This window comes from Pseudochaenichthys georgianus, chromosome 12, assembly GCF_902827115.2.
Source record: "Pseudochaenichthys georgianus chromosome 12, fPseGeo1.2, whole genome shotgun sequence".
Lineage (NCBI taxonomy): Eukaryota > Metazoa > Chordata > Actinopteri > Perciformes > Channichthyidae > Pseudochaenichthys > Pseudochaenichthys georgianus.
The window spans coordinates 14,590,557-14,609,092 of NC_047514.1; the positions used below are offsets into that span (position 1 = coordinate 14,590,557).

Sequence of the window (18,536 nt, forward strand, 5' to 3'; positions counted from 1 at the left end):
AGAGGGGAGGGTGATAGACAGTGGTGAACAACGACAGAAAAAGGGGGGGGAGGGAGTGACAGAGAAGCGAAACGACAGAAAGAAGAAAAAGGGTAGCTGCCTCTGGAGGAAATAATTGTGAGGGGGGCCTCATAGTGGGTGGAAGCAAGCTAGGAGGCAGGAAGCAGCGGCTCTATGGCTCAGTCGGCTGCTAACGGTGTGGACCAGGATCTGGCCAGCAAGAGGCTGCACTCAAGGTAGGACCCTGGGGGGGTACACCGGCAAACGGGGGGGGGGGGGTCAGTCTTGTAGTCTGTCCGTGAATGGCTGTCAGGAGAAAGAGAAAAGACAGACAAGAGGGAGCGGCTGAAGGAACAGAAATTAGGGGGAATTATAGAGGATGCCAGCTCAGGGCTTTCTTACCAAGGAGGAGTTGGGCAGGCGGAACTTGACCGGCCAGCTTCCCCCGGTTTAAAGCTCCAGACCAGCCACAGCTGCAGCCAGAGCCCGCTTCCAAGCCTCATTCCTGGCTCGGGTCATTGAGCTGCTGTGGCTGGAATGTGCAGACTGAACGGAGCCTCATAAGATGTGGATGTTGAAGGAATATAGCAAGGGCTGTATTTGTTGACAGTGCACATGGCTTTGGTTTTAAAGTGCCATGTGGGTGCAGAGCCATCATATTATGTACAGTCAGGAGATCACATGTCTGAAACCTGAACATAGATGCTCATAGTAACTGTGTAGGAAGATGGATTTGTGTTGCTCAACTTGTCAGTTTCACCCCTTATTTACATATTTGATATACATGCCATTATAACCTGCCTCACTAGCTGTGTGATAGCCTTATTTGCATGGCTTCAAACAGCTTTTAACTGTCATGCAATGGCAGTGCTAATTGAGATATATCAATATTTTGCAGACACACTGTCAGAAAAAAGAGCTTTACAAAGAATAGCATCAAAATCGCACCTTTTTGAGAAGCTGAAAACTGATTATTTATTTAAAATAAAAACATCAACCCTATGTATTACATCAGTGGGACATTGTGTGTCAACTCTTATCTTAGACACCACTGATCCAATTTTGGTAGAACTTCTCAGAATGATGCGCTTCTGTTTCCTTTTTTTGACACTTTGGAAATGATTAATGACCATAACACTGATTACCCTGTGTAAAAGGGCCTCCACACCATGTCAGCCATGTATAAAGTGTCAGATGTACCACCCACAGATTATGCAAATAACTGTCTATGTTATATCTGCATGGTACCATTTTCCATAGGAAACTTTGGAGGAGAGGGCTTCAAGTCAAATTAAGACAGTATTTGTTTGACTGTGAAATATACTTTCAGCAAGCACATGTTCTGCCCTGACATTTGATCTATTACTAAACTACAGACCAGACTTTCACTACGTATTTTAGTTTTTGACATTACACACTCCCTTTATTTGAAGCCCAGACAGTGTCTGTAACAAAGAGCAGGAAGCTGGGAATGTTAATGCCTGTTGAAAGTTTGAAGTGACATTCATGAACCTTTTGAAGGTTGTCTATGTCCCTGACAAACACACATACACACAAGATAAGAACGCAGAGTCTCAGTGCCGGGTCTACCCTCTCTATTTTACAAACGGGTACATTGAATACATGACCTTTCTAACATGAGGGTGGTGGATATGTGGGTCTGTGTATGCTTGTCCATAGCTTCTAAGGAAACACAAATGAGACAACAAATGATATCATCTGCAGTCCTGTAAAATGCTTTCAATAAGAAACAGTATTTTGTTCCAAACTAAAATGTTTTTTATTGGATAATTCAATGAAACTGTGTCAATCTATGGATAGCAACTCATATATACAGAAGCATTTTTCAAAGCAAACTGCTTCTATGTACTTAATTAAATCAGATTTGGTCAGATTGCTTCTTTATATAACCTGTGTTATAGCGAAGCTGTATCTCCAATTATTCTTCCCTAAATGTCATGTTATGTTGTGTTCTCTCAAGGTCCATATTATATGATCATTCTCAATTCATATCACTATTAATAAACAGGAACAAGCAAATCAGACACAACAATTCAGAAGGAGACAGCTCTGCACAAACTGAAAGAGACATGCGCTGCAAGAGGAAAAAAACATTCCGAGAGAGTTTCTCTTTGGTTTCCCTGACAACTAACCGTGGCACTCTGTAATTATGGCTGGATTACTACTCTGAGCACAGAGTTTCTTAGCTAAGCCAAGAATAATGGGGGCAGAAATGTAGATCCCTGAATATGGAATAGAAATTCATGAATTAATGAAGAGCTTCAAAAAAATGTAAGAAGAATATTTGGCTTATTTTTTATTAATATATACAATATTATTCTCATATATTTCAATAAAATAACATGTTGTCGCTGCATATTTCAACAGTTATATATGTATTATTAATTTATTAGGTATTGCAGAGGTGGGGACTCGAGTCACATGACTTGACTCGAGTCGCATGTGGCCTTGAGACTTGCTTGACTAACATTGATAAAAGACTTGACTTGACTTTGACTTGGTATTCATGACTTGAGACTTGACTTAAGCTTGAGACAGATGACTTGAAAGGACTTGACTTTTTAAAATTAAATATTTGCGTTTGTTTTTGTATTGAGATATTACATTTAGTTTTTTCGAAATGTGATTGGGTGATTATAGCGCCGTGCGCGCAAACCTGGCAACCCACTAGAAGGCAGGAGTGTCAGTTAACATGGCAGCGGCTAGCGTTACTCCACAAATAGTCAAGTTTGGATTCAAGGATTATTTTGTCGATGACGCTAATAATAAGAAAACAGCGGTATGCAGCAGGGTCTGCAGCATAAAGATCAGTGACACGACCACCACAACATCCAACTTCATTCGTCACTACAAAAAAACCCACAGAGAAAGGTAGGCTACGTTAAGGTGACCAGATTTTCAAAATTAAAACCGGGGACGTTTTGAGTTTTGCGGTCAATATATCATTAACATATCCAATTTTCTTTACTGCTAAAGAAAAAGGGGGGACAATTCTGGTTCAATGTAATTCGAACATTTTAACTGCTGTAATAAACTGATGTGTACTAACTATCCTTGTATACTCTTCGTACTCTGTTAACTTTTTAATTTTTTAATTTAAATGTTTCAATTATGTTGTTTTTGTTTGTAGAAGTGCATCATTCCTTGATTTATTGTAAAATGAATCTGAACTTTTTGATCTGTTATGATGATAAACTGAAGCAATTTCTAAATGAACCCAATTAAGTGAGTTTTAAATCGTCCTACTTAGTTTATAAGGAAATTATGAAGAGGAACACATTACATGATTTGAAAATGATATCTACTGTATGTAGGTGCTGTTGGCGGTTCTAGTTTTAACATACATTATTTTAAATGAAATATGTGTAATGGCAAATTCCATATATGATTTTCTTACCTGGAATTCTGCCTTTTTGAAAATACTTTTTGATTGAGTCCAAGCTATATTGTCTGCAGTTCTAGGGTTAATATTCATCTAATATGATTGTTATCAGTCTAAATTAGATTTCAAATGACTAACTGTGTGTAATGAAGATCATAGTGTGGGTTGAATCCATTTTCATAACCATTGTCTTTTAACTGATGCGGAAATCCGGAAACTGGGCTTATTCATCAGAATGTTGTATGACTTGACTTGTTTGACCTGAGCAATGACTTGACTTGACTTGTTTGACCTGAGAAATGACTTGACTTGACTTGACTTGTTTGACCTGAGCAATGACTTGACTTGACTTGTTTGACCTGAGCAATGACTTGACTTGACTTGTTTGACCTGAGCAATGACTTGACTTGTTTGACCTGAGCAATTGACTTGGGACTTGCTTGATACTTGTAGGTCAAGACTTTGCTCATGACTTGCTAGGGGTGTAACGGTACACGTACCCGTACCGAAATTATTCGGTACGGGCCCTTCGGTTCGGTACAGGTGTGTACTGAACGAATATAACGTTAAACGTAAAAAATTGAGAACGTGAACAACTTTTTGGAAGTAATCTCAGGTGCTGCGTCGCAGCATTCAGAGTAATTTGCTCACATTGGGTTCAACGCGTCATAGAGCGAGCAAGTCATTTAATTAGATGAGAGGCATACTATGAGAGCTGGTCAGAGGGATGCGTTCAAATGTAGTCAGTAATTTGAGGAACTGTCGAAAATTAATGGCGAACGCAGATAAAGTTGAGCTCGAAAATCCTCCAGCATCATTGAAGTCTCCGGTTTGGGAACATTTTGGTTTCGCAGTTACGTACAAGGATGACGGACAAAGACAGGTGGACCGAACCAAAGCTGTTTGTCGGCATTGTTCAACTAAAATTAGTTACGCGGCTAGCAATACATCAAACTTGTACACTCTTGAAAAGGCATCACCCGATCGTGAATATCACCGGTACCAAAAGAAAAAAGACTGAAGTGCAAACCCAACTCCCACTAGCATTTAAGCCTCCACCACTCGCAAAAAGTTCAGACCGAGCCAAAGCTATTACAAACGCCAAATATCCTTATGTTGCCATGTTAGCAAAGCGCTACCTGGCTGTATCTGCTACCTCTGTCCCTAGCGAGAGTGTGTTCTCCACAGCAGGAGACATTGTTAGTGCCAGCAGATCTGCCCTTTCGGCAAGCAATGTGGACAAGTTCATTTTTCTTTAAAAAAACATGAAAATACAATGACAAGCAAGTCCTAATGTCAAACTGGCTGCTTAGGTGCTAGTACAGTACAGTTCAAATACAGATTATTTCAGTTCATCGAAATGCTGCACCTTAATGTTCATTTTATTATATTTTGTATTTGAGTGAATATTCACAGTTTAATAATAATTAAAAAACCAAAACTAATAGTTTATGTTTTGTGAGTACTAGTACAGTAAAGTTCAAATACAGATTATTTCAGTTCATCGAAATGCTGCACCTTAATGTTTATTTTATTATATTTTGTATTTATTTGAGTGAATACATTATTCACAGTTTAATAATAATAAAAAACAATATATATATATATATATATATGTTTTTGTGAAAAAAAATTCTGCTGTACCGAAAACGTACCGAACCGAACCGTGACCAAAAAACCGAGGTACGTACCGAACCGAAATGTTTGTGAACCGTTACACCCCTATGACTTGCACATGTAGGACTTACTCCCACCTCTGCCGAATCGATATACCTTTTATCAGACTTAGATTTGTAATCTTATAAAATATATTGGAAGAGCTGGTGTACAATTTGTGCAGCATTTGTTTACAACAGGTTGTAAATGTTTTATCTAGGGCTTCGATCAATGATTATTTTCGTAACCAAACAATCTGCTTTTTGCTTTACTGATTTAGTTTATGGTCTTTATCACAAATATGTCTGTCAAATCCCACCATTGTTTCCGAAAGCAAAAGGTGTCAATTTCTTGTTTTGTCCAAAACCCAAATAAATTAAGTTGACTATTTAGGGCTTTAATTTAGGACTATTCTCATGACCTATTTGATAGCTTGTTGGACCTACAGCTTAAAAGCCAATTAGTATTCAGTTTGCTGTTACTAAAAAAACATGATGTTTTTCGCTCTAAGGACAATCCACGAATCCACTGTAAATATACACACGTTCCTTACTTTAACTTCCTGAAACCTGTCCAATATGTTCGTACCCCGTGCTGCAATGGCGATGGCACCCTGGGAGACTGTCTCTCGTAGACCACAGGCAGGCGATTATGGGATGAGTGTCTCCCAAACTGACCAATTAGAGTGGTAATCAGAGGAGGGAGTAGCAGGCTAAACCACACAGATCCATTCTTACTCCAACCACAAAGATGACAAGAATGGAAGTCACTGTGAAAATCCTCTCATGGAGAATAATCCTTTCCTTTGTCTTATTGTCTCTTGGCTTTGCCTTTTTTTTTATAATGCCCATACATTTCTCTCTCTCACTCTTTGTCTCTTTTTATTCTATCCTTCTTTCTGTCTGCCAGTTAGATCAAGATGAGTGATGATATATTGGCCTCTAACTTTACAGCTGCACAGCTTCAGTTAGTTAAACATGTCGCCAGGCACTCCAAAGGCGACACCCTCTTCCCACAATCTGTTTTTACAATTCCAAGTTTTACAATTTGGTCGTGGTTTACAGAGGCCCCCTTCACCATCTGTTGCTTGACACTGAATCCGTATGTCTTCCTTCTCATCTTTGTTTTTCCACTTCAACAGCACCTTTGGAATTTCCTCCGTAAACGTGACTCCTTATCGCTACTGCATTCATGTCCTTTCAAGGCCTCAGCATCCACCTTCAATTGGATAGATGCTTGTTTAATATCATACTTGTGTGAAATCTTGTTAGAGATGGAGACCAATGCCTCGTGTATTGTATGAAGTTCCACCTCGTATTACTTCCAAAAGGCACAGCGCAAGCAAGACGGAGCCTTTGCCAATCATTAACCGTCCCAAAGTGGATTGCAAAGGAAAGCATAATCTTCTTTGTCTCTACTGTCTGTGAGCTTCCTGAACACATGCTGAAACTATTTAGACCTGCTCAGTGCCATCCTTTGGGGAAGCTGAAGAGAAAGTCTTTAGCCGATTGGTTAACTAAACTTCCTGTCTTCTACACCATGGAAGTAATTACTAGATTATGAACATATTTCCTTTGTTTGTCTTTTGACATTGCATAGACCCTGTAACTTTCATCTCTCTGGCTAGTGCCTGCTCCACTTTCCTGTTTGCACTGAAGAGTAACCTTGGTGCAATCTACAACTTAGTGGGCCCTCCTTTGGTGACTTGTTCAGATGTGGTTATTGGAATAATCAAAATGTTTGGGCTGTCTCACTGAATGTTTTTAGAGCTGGATGTTTTTACTCATTGTTGTTGTTTCTATTTGAAGTCTGTTGTATTTAACGCCAAGGATATGACCGTACACATTTGACAGGGCGGTGATAACCAGGTCTTTCCACTTTGCAAAGGGTGACTTTCCATTTGTTATTGCCAGCCAAACTAAAAGATGTTTAGACAATTATCCCCCTAGGGCTAGGTTGTGTTGAACCAAAAACGGCAATTGTCTGTTTGTTATTGGGAAAGACAGTTTGGTCACTTCAGATCTGCCTTTGAGTGAGGGTGATGTATCGTTCTAATGGCAACAATGTGTTTTCTTGCTTCAATAAACAGCCACAGTAGTTTTAAACATGTTAAAGCTTTTTGTTAAGTGTTAAGCTTTGTCCAAGCCAGACTAATAATATCAAACCATTACAAATAGAAGGACATTTAGGTTCCGGCAATATAACATGTATGTATAATGTACTGCAACATTTTGACTAGCATCAGAGATTCTCAACAGATTTTTCACACTATGTTTTACATTACAACAATATACAGTATATTGTACCCAAATATAAAAGTACACTAGTTTATTTCCATATCCTCAATGCGAAAAGATGGTATAAGTGAAAGGGCATACAAACAAAAGACCACCTGGTGAACACTTCCATGGTGAGTAACACCTATGGTTAAACACTTTCCATAAGATCAGAGAGGATATGTCTCTCTGCGGTATTAGCATCTGTTTTGGAGAGGTCGGCACATAAACCTATTTCACAAAGGACATTTTAATGTGCCACAGTTTCAAAAGCCCAGGTGTATATAATAAAAATGAATTATGGATGTTTTCTATGTAGCTGCTTTGATTTCTGGGTCCTGGCTCACTGTCATGGCTTAATGTGGTCCATCTTTAATGTTATTAGTAACACCTGTGCTTTTTTCAAAATGTCTGCTGTGAGAATGGTCACAGAGTTGTTGAGACACAAGAATATACCTAAAAGCAGGCAAAACATGGATGGAGGAAGAGGAATACAAATAAAAACTGTAATAATGGGGTAACCTCATAGAATAGAATGTTGTAATTATAATGTATTTTTTCACATAAGTCTCGATTTTCGCATTTGAAGGTTTATAGACCTTTTACCTGGTATGACTTTTCATGTCCTGACAGGAACCACAGGTGTGCTGTCTTGACTTGCTGACATAACTGAATGGAACAGAGCCTGTGTTAATTGTATTAGTTACACGCAGGATATGTTCTAGTACGCATTAAGTGTAGGTCACAGCATATTGGCTGCGTAAACACTTAGGGTGGCATCTTGCATGGCACATTGCATGAGTAAAAGTTACCCAGTTACTGATCTCTCATCTGCATGAACTATTTTAACCTCTTTGTTACAATCTTTAATTATTTGGAAGTGAACACAGGTAATTACGTTAAACAAGAACTCGTGTAAGTCTTGTCATAGTTGCTACATTATTTGTTTTGTGATGGATCAAAATACAGCTTTGTAATATATTTACCAAAAACATAGACGAATAAGATTCTCTGCCATAGATTCCTTTATTTTCAGTCAAAGTAATCGAAGGTATACTATGCAACCACAGTTGGAAACTTAAAGGTCCCTTACCTCCTCTTTACACAATTGTATTTGTCTTGGCTGGTGACCTGTTAGTGTTACTGCCAGTGTCAGCAGATAGTTGGATTAGTCTTGGCCAATCAGTACACTACGTAGTCTCTACCAAGGACGTGCAGCTCACTGGATTAGCAATTGTCTCTTTCCTTTCTCTCTGTCTCTCATTGGAGCGATGGTCAAGCTAAGCAGTATTAAACACACATTGTCGTCCCTGACTGTACTTCTGCTCTCACCCAAATTGTTTCCCTACATTACACACTTCTTCATTTCTAACTGTGGCTTGTAGTGGGAAGGCAGAACAATGGATCACAGCTGAGGACAGGTTGAAGAAGATGGAAGTATAGGTTTGATTTTTTATGGGATAGTAAGTACTGAATGACAAGAGCGCAAAGGACAACTCAAATTCAGTTGGATTAGGGGAACATGCCCTCTGTCAACTCTTAAATCAACATTTCCTTTCTAAAAAATACAGTTGTAACTGGAAATGCTATTTGGTGGAATTTTCTACAATTCCTTCTTGACTGGCTCGGCTGTCTGAGGAGAGAGTTCATCGCTGAGAACGATCTCATGGACTTAAAAAGCAGATGTGATTCTTGGCTGGTATGGTACTGTGTGTAAAACGTCTAGATGGATTGTTTCCAGGTATGCTGCAACATGGCTGACAATTTGGATTTTTATTGAGTCAGTCAGTGGACAATATGGACTTGATTCTGTAAAAACTATTAGCTGGAGCTGTCCTCTCACTAAGTGTATTGCTTTAATGAACTCTAAGCTCTCTGTTAGGAGTTCCTCATTTCCCAAATGTTTTGGACATAGCCCTTTCTGTGATGGCATATGAACCTTGCCCTTTGACTGGAGCCGAGAGAGCTGTGTGTAGACTGGTCCACCGTGGACCTCGACCTAAAGCTTTGCTAAGGCCATTGCACTTGGAGCTACAGGTGTATGTGGACAGAACCCGAACCAAGAAAAAACACAGGTACTGTTTGCACACTGGAAAGGACCAGTTCTTGTATAGCACTGTTGGTGAGCACTCTGATTCTAGATCAGAAAAAGCTGAGGCATTTTGAAAAGAAGATCATGTTTGTAATGAAAACAAACTGAAAAAAGTAGTAAACTGTAACATGACATCCTTTTGGCATTGGAACTGCCTACCATTGTGATTTTGGTGGCCTTTGTGAAACAGATTAGATTGGAGGATAATCCTTGTTTAGCTCTACATTCTAGTACCGTATCTGGAATTTGGAGCTGCAACCTAATCGGCTGGTCTTTAGTTTATCCTGGATTATACAATGAATCTGGGGTGTTTACTCCCTGGATACAATTCACTCTTTCACGTCTTTTTAAGGACCTTCTGGAGAAAGATTTAAGAAACAAACAGGATGTATTTGTTTTATTTACTACCCGATCAGGAAATGATCTATATACACAAAGTTAACATTTATTTTACCCTCCCTGAGTCACCCAATTGATCCAACAGTTGTCATGGTAACCAATACATTGTAAAGAACGAGGAAGTCTCTTCTTGACTTGGCTTTTGTTAGTTTTTTCTGAAAAGTGTTGCTTCTATTATGTTTGTGAAAAGTGAAGAGAACTACTTGGATTGTCACATGTTGACATAGAATGACCTATATCATTTATGTACATTTTTCAGTATTCACATGGACCGATGTAATTTAATGGATTTATCAAATTTGTACATTTAATTTCGGCTAACAAATATAGTTCTTCAACAAATTAAGCAAAACATCTGTACATCATATATCAGACTCAAATCAAGCTGATTTGAGCAGTAATGAGTAAAAAGGCAACACCTTTTTCAAGGTGCTCATCCATGAGCCTAAGACTCAGTTGCTAAGGCAACAGTCAATATGGTTACAAACCTTGTTGTCTTGGAGATAATGGCAATGTGTTCTCATCCTGAGACGATATTGCACTTGCTACCATAAGTTCTCTCTCTGATAGTGCTCATGTGCTAACCCTGTTTCTGTCTTCCTCTCTATGTGTCTGTGTTGCTGCACCTTTTAGGATGGAGGCCTCTTGCTTGGAGTTGGCGTTGGAAGGGGAGCGGTTGTGCAAAGCTGGGGACTTTAAAGGAGGAACAGCGTTTTTTGAGGCAGCCGTGCAGGTCGGCACAGATGACCTGAAGACCCTCAGTGCCATCTACAGCCAGCTGGGCAACGCCTACTTCTACCTCAAAGAGTATGGCAAAGCCCTGGAATACCACAAACATGACCTGACTCTGGCCAGGTGAGCAATGTTTCTCTTAGTAGGTGCTGCATGCTGCACAGTTCAAGTTGGATAGGTTGCAAATACTTGCAATGAGCTGGAGTTTTGTTACAATAGGTGCTTGAGTAAGTGCGTGACACAATTTACTAACCACTGTGTTCATTGAAATATAAAAAAAGGTAATTAATGTGCCTATAATTTGTCTGTACACAAAAATGCAATGATGGGACTTTATTTTGTAAATCATCACCCGCCAGATAGTCATAGTAGTAGAAGATAGTATTTCTTATCCATTTTTTGTTGCTTATTTAATTGACACTCATATCGCATATCTGAGAAAACAGTAACAATTTGCAATGTGCTTGTTACATCGTAGACGGTAGCAGAACATACAATGTAAAACAAACAGCTATTCGGTTGTAGCTATCTCTGAAGCCTAAATGCTATTCAATACATAAGAAATATTTCATTGTGGTCGGATAATGGGTTAATAATCCAGGCAAAAAAAGGTTTGAAGCTGGGCTATATCACTTCATTCCTGTCATTCATGCAGGAGCTCTGTTTAATTAGTAGGAAAAATAGTTATTTCATGTACAGATGGTCTCAGAAAAAAAGGATTCAGTTTACCATTGCTGAAATATGTTTTTTTATAATTTACGAGATGAGTGTCAGAGATTTTACTATGTTGACGTTGAGACATTTCTCAAAAAGTGAGGGGACTTTCATATAGTAACACTCGACAACTACCAGCTGGATATTTAGCTTCTATGAGTAATCCGGCCCCCTGCAGTGAGTGCAGCTGGTCCTTCAGCAGGGAACTGATAAAAGACCCCAGGGAGCTTTACCTTGCTGCGTTAGTACAGTCTCACAAGAGCCACTGGGACCGGATCCTAGGAAGTAACCAATTAAAAATGTTGGTTTTAAAAACCTCCCAATTAAATCTTCTTGCAAAACCTTAATGGATATTGTTTCACTAAATCATATTAACATAGATAACTGTAGTGCTGTATCGCTCCCACCACTAAACATATGTGTTTCTTTGCTATTTTAGAACAATAGGAGACAGAATTGGAGAGGGAAAGGCCAGTGGCAACCTCGGTAACACGCTAAAAGTGTTAGCACGCTTTGATGAGGCCGTCGTGTGCTGCCAAAGACACCTGGATATTTCTCAAGAACAGGGCGACAAGGTAACGTGCACATTTATTTCAATTATAGCATGTTCTTAAAAGTGCGGAAAGAGATGTTATACTTTCAGTTTGCTGCCTCTATTGTTTATTTGGTCCTGCAACCATGTTGGGAAAAATACTGAATGTACTCTTCCAATATCAGAGTAGCACGTGATAACAAAGACCCAACTGTAACTGCGTACATGTCAGTAGTGCTGTAGTCGTCGACTTCAAAATATCGTCGACGACATATTTCCGCGTCGACGCGTCGCTACACACACGTGGGTCACCCAAAGCAACAAGCAGTTCGCAATCGCACTTCAAACACAATGGAGACTGAAACGGCTACCACCTCCTCCTCACAGGATTGCGCACGAAGCCCTCGAACGAAAACATCTCGCCCTAGGTCTTCAAAAGCATGGGAATATTTTAAAGTTAGTCCAAAACGCAAAGATATTGTCATTTGCAGTCTTTGCCAAATGGAGTTGGCATATCACACAAGCACAACGGCTATGTTGGAACATTTAAAGCGGCAGCTAGCATTTGCTCTCCGATTTTTACATAAAAATGGAATTATGGATTATAAATTCAATCCTTTTTTTATACATAGACGTTAAAAACCTATGGATTAACCGATTCAGCCGCGTTTTTTTCTCATTTTAATGCCATTGAACACGTCTTTTGATCAGATTGACAGCTACGGTGGTGAGACGATCTCCCTAGAAGCTCTGTAAAGGTACGTGTTGTGATGACTGTATTTGCTTCCCCTGTCGCGAGTCCGGATCACTCAGTGATGATACTATATACCTACATAATCTGTGGAGTCTCATCTTTAATCGGATATCTTGTATGTGCAGCTACGATAAGTAATAAGGGTACTTTTATCTTGAGTTATGTGCCAATGTCCGTTAGCATTTTTCGCTCATGGGTCATTTAGATGCTTCTTATGAGACTTGTGTTTTGTTTTGGTAAACATGGTTTGTATCGTCAATTAGCTGAGATTATTTCCGTTAATCTGGTATAACACATTAATAGTTTGTTAAATATTAAGATCCCATGAGACACAGTATCGTGAACATTTTTATTTTTACATTACGTTTTTTTTACATTACGTTTTTTATGAATTGAACAACAGAAAAATAATCGTTAGATTAGTCGACTAATCGATCAAATAATCGCCCGATTAATCGTTTTCGAAATAATCGTTTCCCCTCAGCACTACATGACAGGATGTTATGATTACCTGGAAGAGCGTCAGGAAACACTCTTTTAGGAATATGATAGCTATGTGACAACGATTAACATGATGATTCAGCCTCTATGGAGATAGACATATGACAAGCATGATCATTTCTGACGTGGGTTTTAGCTAATCTAAACAAAACATTGTATACTGCTTTGAACCGGTATTCCTCCATCGTGTGACTGTGATACTCCCTCTCTTGTATATAAAGCATGTGAAAGACTGTGAACTAGTTGTACCATATGCTCCGTATGTGATGACTACTTCCATTCTTGCAAGGATAATAAATAAATGTATCCTGCTATTGAAGCTCAAGCCGGTGATGAGTGATATTTTTTTAAAACAACACTGTCCTAGTCCTACAGATTTTTATTTCATATTTAAGAAATTTGTTTTATATCTATTTGCTAAATTGTAATACCTTCAGTTTTTTTCTGATCATTGTGAACTATATATGTGTTTTTAATTATAATGTTTAAGCATATTATTGTAATAGCCATCCATATAGTTTTATTTTTGTAATTGATACAACCATATATCTTGATATCTGCAGAGAGAGATTTTCAGCATTTCCTTTTTGCTCTAATCTTTCTTTTTTGTGACTATTATGTGATTGCAGGTTGGAGAGGCCAGGGCGCTGTATAACATAGGGAACGTGTTTCATGCAAAGGGAAAGCAGCAGTTATGGGGCTGCACCCAGGAACCAGGGGACCTTCCTCCTGATGTCAGAGACACACTGCAGAAGGCTACTGGCTTTTATGAGTATGTATTGTTTGGTAATGAACTTAAACAACAGGCGAATGTTTACAACAGAAACATCTAAATCACAGTGGTAGCCTAGGCTAGTGAGAGTAAATGTGTTTTATTTGTCAAAATGCAATTAATGCAGGAAACTTCAGAACATTGAGAAATATATAGTGTCATTTTGGGGGAATAATAGCATTTAGAAAAACATTGTATACTTATATTACTACCCAGTCTCACGGCATTTCGTGTTCTCATTCATAACACTCCGTTCGATGTCTCACTATGGGATGCGCCTCATCGCGGAGCAAACAGAAGCATCAATCTCATTACGCCAATCCTGATTGGCTGGTGATCTTGACGTCAGGGGAAATCACCCCCTATAAGTAGCTTGCGCCACAACGCATGCGTCATTCAAACACCTCTTCTCGCTTCAGAGCACATGTCTACAGTAGCCGGGCAAGCTTCACTGTCCACAGACTGAACCCAAATACCCATTTCGGTCGCCGGGCGCTCGCCGGCTACTTCTTCTGCTTCGCAGGAAGACGGTAGTACTAACGCCAGTTAGTATTAAAATCGACCTCGCCCTTCTCTTCCCCGGAAAGTAAGGTAGGTCCGATTTTTTTAAGCTAGCAGCACACCTGTTGCTAGCTCGCTCCCTCTCTACCGACACCACGGTTGCGAGGAAGTATTTTCTTTTCTCTCCTCCACGGAGGGGAAAAGGATTAAAAAGGAGCATACTGCCACACCAGTCAGTATTCTCTGGGAATAAAAGACCCACACTGTCCTTTTCTCCGGATTAAGGACAAGGTGGTTTTATCTTTTCTCCCGTCCCACCTGTCGAGAGCGGGCCCTCTCCATGCCACGAGGCGGCCAAGATGGACGCCCCTCTCCCTCACACCAGAGGAGTCAGGGACTCGGTGGCTCGACTCTGCGGCTGCGGGTTGAGAGATATCGGGCACAGACACACACCAGGACAGGCTGATAGGGTATTTACGAAGGTCGCCCGGTGAGAGGTCTCTAGAGCAGAGACCTCCAGCGGGCGCACGTAAATTACCCGGAGCTTTTAGCGGTGTTCCCCACCCTAAAACGCTTCCTGCCGTCTCAGACGACACCATGTCCTCGTGAGGACAGACAACACGATATCGTGTATGAACCACCAAGGGAGGTTGCGTGGTCCCCAGTCACACACACTGGAACACAAACTGATCCCTTGGATCGGCAGACGTCTCCTCTCTCTGAGAGCGACACAGGTACCGGGAGTGATGCACCTCGGGACAGAACTACTGTCCAGAGGTGCACCACTCTATGCAGACTGGACTCCTCATCCAAGGATCGTGAGTCCGCTGTGGGTGCGTTACGGCGGAGCCGCGTTAAATCTGTTCGCATAAAGAAAAAATGCTCAATGACAGCTGTTCTCTTTAATGCACGATTTAAACGCACTGTTAGGCGGGGACGCACTCGTACACGATTGACCTCCGGGTCCTCTGTACGCGTTCCCACCCCTGGCTCCGTTACCCCCAACTCTGGCCAGAGTGAAGGAGCAACGCCACACACTTACTCTGATGTTTCCGCCCTAGCCCGCAACGTACGGGCTGGCGGAGATATATCAGCTGTTGTGCGGGCAGCCATGGCAGCCCCCACCACGCAGGGACAGATTGTCTCAGGCGGGGGGGGGGGGGGGGGTGATCCTTCACCCACGCCCAGAGCCTGACCCGTGAGTGGTACAATCTGAATACAGTGGGACTCCCTCAGAAGGTGATAAACACTATTCAGAGTGCGAGAGCTTCCTCCACCAGGTCTTTTTACGACTGTAAGTTTAGGGTGTTTGAGGAGTGGTGCCTTCAAGAAGGACACATCTCTTTTCAATGTCCTGTCCGGGTGATTTTATCATTCCTACAGGACTTGATCGATAAACACAGAGCTTTCTCCACGATCAAGGTGTACCTGGCTGCTATTGCTGCATGCCATGTGGGCTTTGAGGGTAAGACGGCTAGCCAACATCCTTTGGTTTGCCATTTTATGAAGGGAGCTCGCAGGCTCCTCCCTGTCTCCAGGTCGCTGGTGCCCTTATGGGACCTGGCAGTGGTTTTAAATGGGCTCAAAATGACCCCATTTGAACCCCTGGAAGGAGCTGACATGAAACATCTGTCACTCAAGACAGTGCTGTCACGGCCCGTCCACACTACAGCGTCGACAGCGTCGGAAGCGTCGACAACTCCAATCTGCCCATTCACTTTCAATGGGGTGACGTCACGTTGCCTCGCTTTTTCGCCGAACTGAATTGTGGGTAGCAGAGCGGTCCGTCTCCGGCGTCAGAAGTTGAACAATGTTTAACTTCTGACGCCGGAGTAGCCAGCGCCAGCCAATCAAATCCCGTTTCGCAAAATCTGACAGCTGAAGCCGTAGCCAATCAAACCGCGTCTAAGCTGGGAGAGATATCCCGCCGTTCATTTCTATATTTCAAAAAAAGTTGGAGGAGAAACTAACTATCGCCGTAGCAAATCACCCGGTTTTGTATGACCAGACCCTCTTCAGCTACCGGGATACAAACCGGAGGAACCAGGCATGGAGGGAGGTGGCAGAGACAGTGGGGGAAACTGGTAGGTTTTCGCCTGTTTGGGGAGTTTATATATATATTGCTCGCATAAAATCCCCGGGGTTTTTTGCTTTGTATGTCGGGGGCGGGAGATTCATGTGATTGGTTGTTCGTCGTGTTGCTTGAATAAAATCTCCAAGCTCCAGACACGCCCAGCTCCAAGCTTTATTTGAAGCTGGAGTGTGGACGCTCCGTTACTGGCCCTGGCATCCGCCAAGCGGGTCAGCGATATTCATACTGTACATCCCCCATGCACTCAGTTCGCCCCAGGGCAAACGAGAGTGTTGTTGAAGCCCAACCCTGCCTTTACACCAAAGGTGGTTGGTTCGTGTACCCCAATTGACATTGAGGCATTTCCTCCGCCACTGGTTTCCTCCGGGGGGCAGCAGCAGGATCTGTTGTGTCCAGTCCGGGCTTTACACACATATATGGACAGATCAAAAGAGCTTCGTCTTAATGACCAACTCTTCGTGTCCTGGGCTAACCCTCACAAGGGTAAGCCTGTTACTAAGCAACGGCTCTCCCACTGGATTGTGGAGGCAATTGCTGTGGGGCCCGTACAAGTCAGTGCTCGCAGGCACCCTCGGGTTCGCAAGTTTTTCTCTTGACTCAGGGTCTGGCGGCATCCTGGTCTCTGTTCAGGATGTCTCCCTTTCAAGACATTGGTGCAAGCGGCGAGCTGTTACTCGCTTCTCACTTGTGTCCGCCTTTTAACAGTCTGGGCGTTCTACTCCCAGGTTGACTCAAGCAGTGCTGGGCACCTGGTTGAGTCGGAGTCCTACCTGTTAAAATTCTGATCGGTTGGCGATTTTCGAGATAAGCTCGTCTGGCAATACGGGAGCTACAATTTCCCATAGTGAGACATCGAACGGAGTGTTATGAATGAGAACTATAGGTTACTTACGTAACCCCAGTGCTCAGAGTAACATGAAGTGAGATGTCTGTGAGATGTGAGAAGAGGTGCTTATTTTGAATGACGCATGCGTTGTGGCGCAAGCTACTTATAGGGCAGGGGTGTCAAACTCAAGGCCCGGGGGCCAAATCCGGCCCGCGACTTCATTTAATATGGCCCCACAAGAGCTTGCAAAGGATATAATATTTTTATTATACGGTTACATGCCGATTTACAGAAGCACGTTGCCCATAAACTACATATCCCACAATGCATCTCAAATTTGACTTTTTTCTCAGAATTTGACTTTTTTTCTTCAAAATATTCTTTTTTTTTTAAATCATTTTGTGACATTCTCAGTGAAGAGACTTGCGATGATTTGCCCTAGACTTCTGCTTTCAGACGTATAGTTAATTATGAAGTTATTACCCTATCCGATAATAATCCAATGCAGAGGCAATAATGTAATATATAATACATTATTTTATATATATTAAATATTTATATATGTATTTATATATAGTCTTAAAGTTACAACTGGCCCTTTGAGTGCAACAATAATGCTAATGTGGCCCCCGAAGAAATTGAGTTTGACACCCCTGTTATAGGGGGTGATTTCCCCTGACGCTGACGTCAAGATCACCAATCAGGATTGGCGTAATGAGATTAATGCTTCTGTTTGCTCCGCGATGAGGCGCATCCCATAGTGAGACATCTCACTTCATGTTACTCTGAGGACTGGGGTTACGTAAGTAACCTATAGTTATAGTCACGCAATGTAATCTATTGATTCGTGTTCACCAACACGATTTTCCCATTTTATTCGTGTCACACAGAATGATTTTAGAAGCAATGTATTTCTATTGGTAGTATGTTTCGTGCCTGCACCAAATAATAAGAAATTAGAAGGAAACAAATATTTAAAAAATAAAGATTTCAGTATTCTGAGCCCCATTTATTTTTCCTCACGGATGGCAAAAAAAGGCCGACATTATACGATTTAAAATAAAAACAATAATCGTGGCTTGATATTGAGTAAGAAAATGTTTTTATGAACCACACAGCTTCCAGTCTTCCAAGACCCGACTGGACAAAAAGACGTGGTGCAGGCACAAAACATACTACCAATAGAAATACATTGCTTTTAAAATCGTTCTGTGTGACACGAAAAAAAAAAAGGGGAAAATCGTGTTGGTGAAAATGTATTTCGTGACTATAACACGAAATGCCGT

At 41.3% G+C, this 18,536-nt stretch overlaps 1 protein-coding gene across 2 annotated transcripts in view; it reads left to right on the forward strand.

Annotated features, from left to right (window-relative positions):
* Window positions 1-18,536, forward strand: part of gpsm1b (G protein signaling modulator 1b) — a 29,981-nt gene continuing 11,445 nt past the window's right edge. For both annotated transcript variants that reach the window (XM_034095443.1, XM_034095444.1), the window contains exons 1-4: window positions 1-236; window positions 10,460-10,681; window positions 11,712-11,847; window positions 13,689-13,831. In XM_034095443.1, the coding sequence (XP_033951334.1) occupies window positions 175-236; window positions 10,460-10,681; window positions 11,712-11,847; window positions 13,689-13,831 (563 nt within the window). In that variant the 5' untranslated portion in view covers window positions 1-174. The remainder of the gene's footprint in view (window positions 237-10,459; window positions 10,682-11,711; window positions 11,848-13,688; window positions 13,832-18,536) is intronic.